General features: G+C 33.1%; 1 protein-coding gene across 1 annotated transcript; it reads right to left on the bottom strand.

Moving 5' to 3' along the window:
• Positions 1 to 2,660: 2,660 nt before the first annotated feature.
• On the bottom strand, positions 2,661 to 6,807 carry LOC142619908 (rho GDP-dissociation inhibitor 1-like). Its single transcript, XM_075793270.1, has 5 exons — positions 6,315 to 6,807; positions 5,258 to 5,321; positions 4,947 to 5,168; positions 3,690 to 3,814; positions 2,661 to 2,890 (listed from the first exon to the last, which is right to left on the bottom strand). The coding sequence occupies exons 1-5, from the start codon at positions 6,606 to 6,608 to the stop codon at positions 2,819 to 2,821; spliced, it is 777 nt and encodes a 258-aa protein (XP_075649385.1). The 5' UTR covers positions 6,609 to 6,807; the 3' UTR covers positions 2,661 to 2,818.
• Between the last annotated feature and the right edge of the window lie 222 nt (positions 6,808 to 7,029).

Raw genomic sequence — 7,029 nt, 5'->3', positions numbered from 1 at the left:
TGTCTTACCGGTGCAAACAGGTTGAACTTGAACGGTTTTTTTTTTTGGCTTTACAAACAGCGTCTCTCTCTTTCTCTTTCAATTCTTTGGTGTGTGGTTTATGTGACCATCGAATGGTACAATTTTTCTTTTTTTTTTTAGGGAAATATTAACGAGTAATGTGCGATGCTTGTTTTTCTCTAACGTGGGTTCTATTTAATAAAAAAATTAGATAAATAAAAGAAAAACATAAAAATAACCTTACAGTTTATTTTAATATTTTCTTCTCTCTATGAAGCTGGCCTCACAATTTATAAAGTTAAATAAAGTGACATAAAACTGAAAAAAAGACAAGTAAACTGCGAACAAAAAGTCAAAAAAAGGTTGTTAATGGGCACCTTACCGGTGTCATTAACACAATCCTTTTTCTTTTTCTTTTTTTAAGGTGGGTCTTTGTCCTAAACAAAGACATTTTAAATTTTAACTCTCTCTACTTCTGCTATTATATATAGTACATTTTACATTTCTCATTTTCCAAAACCAAAATAAGATTAGACAAAGTTACTAGGTCTTCCTAGGCTTTACATCCAACAATTCTTTTTCTTTCTTTCTTTTTTCCATTCTTTCTTTCTTTCTTCTTCTTCTATGATCAAGTAGCAATCATCAAGTTCCCGTTTCATGGCTTCGGCAACTCAATTGGCCAGTAATGACACTTCTTTGTTGCGGAGAGACCATTGTCACATGGTGGAGAGGAGCATTGTCCTATGTCTTTGTTGGTTGTGATCGGTGGATTTGGCTTAGGGAGTTTAGGGATTTGAGGGCTATGTATGGTGGCCTTTTGCGGTAATAGTTTTGGCAATTTCTTTTTTATATATTTTATATTTTTGGTGTTTGATTGTGATTAGTGGCTTTATGATCGTACCAATGCTAGAGATATGAAAAAAAAAAAAAAATCATAACATTTTTCATACTATTTGAATTAACAAACTTTTATAGATTCTCATCTTAGTGTATTACTAACATTACTTTTTTACTTATCACTAATAATTTATCACATCAATAGTTGTCAAATTTGTAGTCAAATTTTTTGTTTATGGACTTTCTTTTATGATCAAGGTTGCAGTGGCTCAATGGATGTGAATTGTATGATCATGGTGCGAATTTGGGATGTGTATTTCATCTTTCTTTAATTTATTGTAAAAAAAAAAAAAAAATTGTGTATAAATTTGGGAATGGCAAAATCGCACTAACCTAACCAACCCTAAGGTTTTCCATTATCTCTCCTAAATTGTAAACTGTTTACATTCATCTCTCCTGGAAGACTAGAGAAAATGTTTTAAAAAATATTGAATTTCCTATTTTACCCCTTCAATCATCCGTGCCCCCTTAAATAGAAAATTAGGATTTTGTTAAAGCCTTTATCTTTTGAGATTTTTTTAAAAACCTTTATTCAGTCATTCAATGGAGGTCAGTATAAATAATTTACATTTTATGAGATGTGAGTGTAATAATAGAAATCTTCAATAGAGGTCAATGCAATTTTCCCATTTGGAATATGGCTAATGTTAATTTGTCATTGAAAATTGTAGTGATTGTGCAATTAGAAATTTATCTGTATATGTTGCTTTTTATACTTGACATTTTATATGCATTTGAAATGGGGCTAAATGCATGTAAAATTAAATATTTACATAAAAAATGAAGTTTGGAAATCCATGACATTGTTATTGGCAAAAATTACATTATGCAATAATTTTTCTTTTCTTTTCTTTTCTCTTTTTTTTTTTTTTTTTTTTTTTTTTGAGCAAAAAGACCGACAGCTTTCATTAAACAGAAAATTAGCCATAATCGATTATGAGTACATTATTGTTAGAACATCCTTCATTCACATATTTGCATTCAATATAATTACATCTAACATAATTACTTTTAGAGACAAGTTTCAACGCAATACCAAGCACTTTTTTTTTATAATGCATTTTTTCATATTATACCTTTTTGTTTTACTAAAAAATGCATTTCAGCTATCAGAAGCTACTTTTTGATAATTCAACAGCTTGAAAAGACGAGAATTTGAACCTTAAATATTTTTGTTAATGCGTCAAAAAAATACCAATTAAAATACAAAACTCTGGACACTTATTGCTACCTTAGTCACTAAAACTAATGCACACTTTTATCTTATCGTAGGAAAAACATAGGTAGTGGATACGTTTAATATATTGCATTCATCAAGGCACACATGATTGAATATTATTAGAAGACTTAAGATATAACAAATAAAGAATTGTAACTAAGCTCTATCTTTTTTCTTCTTATATTGACACACATGATACATCAATTTTTGATCGAACAGTATAGGTGAATTACATATAAGAAGTCTCATATCAGAGTTCACAAGATTGAGTTAAAGGAAACCAGTTACTACCACTAGGCACTTTATTTTAATCTTTTTTTTTTCCCTTGTGAGTTAAGGAAAGCAACCTTCTTGCTTTGTGCGTAAATGTAAACGCTAGTCTTTTCTGATTTTTTTTTTTTTTTTTTTAAGTTCTTTTCTCTTTTATTTTCAGTCAGAAACACAAAAGGTCCATATTTCATTGACTCCAGACTTTTTATTTGAGAAATGCTAAAGATATATAGTCACTCCTTTGTGAATACCAGAGCAAGAAAGCAACTCAATCTAACGAAATAGTGATTGAAACAACTCTAACATGTAACACACCTGCAAAGCAATGTCTGATTGATTATCACAAACATGTATGCAGTTTGTAATAGGGGAAATGAAAGAATATGGAAAAAGAAACAAAACAAAGGACAAGAAAATCTGTTCTGGCAAAAATCATCTAAATGCTTTTTTGATTTCGAATGAGTACTTGAGTTCCAAATGACATCTGTTGTCATCATCTTCAAACTGTATAAATTGCAAAACCATCAGAAGGAAGAAAAGGAAAGTCAACATAAGTTGTGTAAAAGTATAGAAGTGCACAATAAACCATACAAATGATAACAGATATATTGGTGAACACATGTACCTTTGCAAAATTACACAGCTTTATTTTTGCCACATATTTCAATATTCATAAGACACTACTAGGAAATTACCATGGAACTATTTTCATTTATCATTTATAGGAGTTTCTGCCCAAATTTAGTTTCTTATTGCTCAGTAGTCTAATGATGCTACTAAATCCAAAAATGGTGAACTTGATTGTGCATGTGATTCGATCATGAAGTGTTGGTTGGTTCCTAACATTATGTATGGGCCCGTTAGTTAGTCCTAAATAAGTGTTATAATTGGTGTTTACAATCAGAAGTGTCCTTCAGCAGAACTCCATGAGTAAACAAATTATGAAAAACATTTGAAACTAACCTCCACCTGCCCTGAAAAAACAATTGTAAAGAAAACACAATCTTGCGAATGCCAAGTAATGATCACAGATTACTATGCAATCACAGCTATCAGAAACTTATGAGTTAAGAGATCCTGAGTCTTTCCACTCAAAAGCATGGGCTATTCAAAATAGGCATATAATGCTCTCTTCTTTATGAAAAATGTGAATAGATGATTGAGAATCTGAGAATATTATTTAAAGAAAGGAAAAAGAAAAGGGGACATTAGATTTTACAGCAGAACATTTTATAGAGAGTAAAGCATGCATGTGCTATTTAATATCAAATTAAGCATACAAAAGTACTTTACATCCACATACCTTGAGCCTTGCCATGTAGGTACCCCTTGCAAGCGCACCAGATGGAGTGGTCTCCTCGTCCAGGGTGTACACATATGATTCCCTTTGAGGAGCAAAAGTGCCCAACATTCCTTTGCTTTGATCAACTGATGCCCAAAAGTAAAGAGGGGGAAAAAGATTACTAAAGTAACTAAAAATGATAATTACATTAAAGAATATACAGTAAGAGAATTTATTTCTATAAATAATAAACAGTAAGAGGAACAGTTAAGTGGTTGAGTTATTCGATACTTTCAAGTTGAAGAGGACAACAATTCACAAATGTTAATTTCTTTGTGACAACGCACCCATTAGGATGACAAAGGAAAATAAAATATTGCAGATAATGGCAATCAACAAAGATAGATGGTCAGTACCTCTAGTCAATGTAACTTTTCATTTCATACATCTGCCTTCCTAGATTTTGCATTGTTATTACAAACAGATGATATTTCAGCTTGAATGATTTCTTCAACATGCATGTTTTTACCCAGAGGCAAACAAGCAATCAAGCACTCGGTGTTTGTATTCAACCTTTGGAGGGTTGAGAAGTGGCACAATATCCAAGAAATCAATATAAGTTCGGATATAAATATGATCATGCAGCATTTGCTATTCAATATTCACAGACAACCTCCTTTTTAATGCTTCCCTGCCCGCAATGTGCAAGAAACTTTTTCATTGATAACCAAAAGTGCATTCTCACTTGATACATATCCTGAGGTGACACGAGTTAATGGGTCTCAAACTGAAACCTGAACCTTCACCACTATGGTTCAGTTTCGACAATTCACTCCAAAATCAGAGCTTTCTGCAATTGTTATTGGTTACAACTTAACTTTGCGATTCTGTTTAAAATGGGTATCATATGCATCACAGTTGCAATATGCAAAGCAGTAACGGGAAGAGGGGAGAAAAAGAATAATACAAATTGAGTATGAGGGCCAATGCCAAATTGTAGAACTAAAACAAACACCAGAGTTTCTACCAGTCTACCAAACTACCTCAGCCAAATTGACTTCATGACTCATAAATGCAGAAGTTTAACTATGTCTTATTATATAGAGGTTTTTTTTTTTTTTTTTTTTTGGCTTGCAGCATGCAGGAAGGAGTTCTCCATAGAGAGAATTGAGAAATGCCACTAAGCCCTACAAGGGTCTTGGTGATTTAACATTGATTCTCATTAATATGAACTGCAGGTTATCCATTAAAACAGACAGATATAAGAATATTATGCACCTTGAAGTCCCCCTTTCCACACTGTATTGGAATATCTCAGGCCTGAAACTATGTTATGCTGAACACTGAATGACAGCTTAAGCCGATAGTGTGATCCCTCCCTGAGGGTGAACAGGGCATGGCCTCTCTGATTTTCATCAACAGGCAAGGGAGTAGTAATCTCCCCAAATTCATCCGAGATAATCCCAATGGAGTGAAATTTGACTTCAGGTTCCATTTGGCCTAACAATATAGGAAATGAAATCAAGAAAAGAACCAATTATCATGTGGAATAAATGATGCACTGGATCATTAGATAATGACTAACATACCATTTAAATCGCTTTCCAGGCAACCAAGCAGCTTCTCTTTCCACCTCCTTAAGCTGTCATCATCCTGCAAAGAACATTTGATATTTAAATTGAAAATTGGTAGGCCCCAAATACATTGATTAACTAATGCCAGATGAACTGATTGGTTTGTAGAGTTGTGTTTGGATGCAAAGCAGTATATGAAATAATTTCACATTGTATGTCGTAGGTCTTAATGTAGAAAACGTCTCCCAGAATAGACAAACTGCAAAGACTAAATCCATCAACACCGAATGTAAATTATGAGGCATTTTTCAAAAAATGGTGAAAATGATTAGATGCAACTATTATAATTCAAAGAAACTCCAACAAAAATAGAACTGCACACATTTTTTTAATTATTTCAGTTTCCCGGACATAAAATATCTTTTTTTGATAATTCAATTATTACAAAAAGTGGGGAAGGAGGAATTTGAGCCCTGATTCTCCGTAGAAATAAGACCAGGCAATGCCATTGAGCTACGATGTTCTTGGCCCCAGACACAATATCTTGCAATTTTAATTGACAAAATTAAAATTCAATAGTTCAAACACTAAGCAGTGGCCATAAAATTGGCAAAAGCAACAGTTAACTTGTGAAAATTATTGATGCTAAGACATAACAGCCCCAGAATCAAAACCCCAATTCAGAGCAGGGAAAAAAAGGAAATCTATCCACTGAGAACTTCAAAGATAATTGCTCACGTTAATATCTGAGAAACGAGGTAAAATAAGGACAAGGACAATTCTATGTACTATGTTACGTCACTCCAAAAGCAAAGGAACAGCCTTACTCAAGAATACTAAAAATTCAAGCTTCAAAAATTTTAGTCCCTTTACTTTCCCCCACATCTTTTAAAGCAATCACCAGATCCAAAATGGGTTCGATAAAAATAAAAATACACTACAACAAAGACCCCATTAAGCAATTCAAAGATATTATATTTTCACATATCTAAAAAAGAAAGAAGAAAAAAAAGGACACAAACCCAAAATATTATTACAGTTGAACAGAAAAAGAAGAAGAAAAAAGACCAACCTTGTCTTTCTCAATCTGCTCCTTGAGAGAAACCAAAGGCCCTGGAACAAAACCAGCATCAACCTCATCATCCTTAGCATCATCATCATCATCACGATCTTCTTCTTCTTCTTCTTCTACTTCATCTCCTTCCACCACCCCACGAACTTCACTTAGTTTCTCATCCATTTCCTTTTGCTTTTCTTGTCTTTGATCACCACCAACACCACCACAAGCTGAAGATGATGATGATGATGATGAAGACCCTCCTGTAGATGATGGTCCTGCTTCTTCTCCTCTCTTCCCACCCTCCATCTCTCTCTCTCTCTCTCTACAGTGACCACCCACAAAAAGGTACAAAACCCTTTAAAACTTTAAAGTTCTTTCTTTCAAAGTTTCAACGAAACCCCAAGAAAAAAGAACAGGAATTAGGATTCAAATTGGCGAAAGAAAAAAAAGTACATAATAAATATACTTCACAGTCACTCCCACACAAAAACAAAATGTCAAAAACACACCCTTTACTGTTTTGCTTGTGTTTGGCTTTTGTGTCTGTGGCACTGTTGTCGGGTTGGTGGGCTTTTTTAGGATTTTGGGAACCAGACACTGGATAGTGGATAGCGTGGTCAAGTGAATTACTCCACTTTTCTTTTGTTTTTTTATCAATTAAAATATATAATTTTGGCATTTGAATTATGCTGGTCGGGTTAATTATTATTATTGATTATTTTCTAAT

The sequence above is a fragment of the Castanea sativa genome, chromosome 12, assembly GCF_040712315.1.
Source record: "Castanea sativa cultivar Marrone di Chiusa Pesio chromosome 12, ASM4071231v1".
NCBI lineage: Eukaryota > Viridiplantae > Streptophyta > Magnoliopsida > Fagales > Fagaceae > Castanea > Castanea sativa.
This window is presented reverse-complemented; position numbering and strand designations above follow the sequence as displayed.

Coding starts and splice junctions, on each gene's coding strand:
- LOC142619908 (XM_075793270.1), bottom strand. CDS start 6,608: ATGGAGGGTGGGAAGAGAGGAGAAGAAGCAGGACCATCATCTACAGGA. Junction 3,815..4,946: donor GTGGAAAGGGGGACTTCAAG/GTGCATAATATT, acceptor TTTGGGCATCAG/TTGATCAAAGCAAAGGAATG. Junction 2,891..3,689: donor CCTACATGGCAAGGCTCAAG/GTATGTGGATGT, acceptor CAATTTATACAG/TTTGAAGATGATGACAACAG.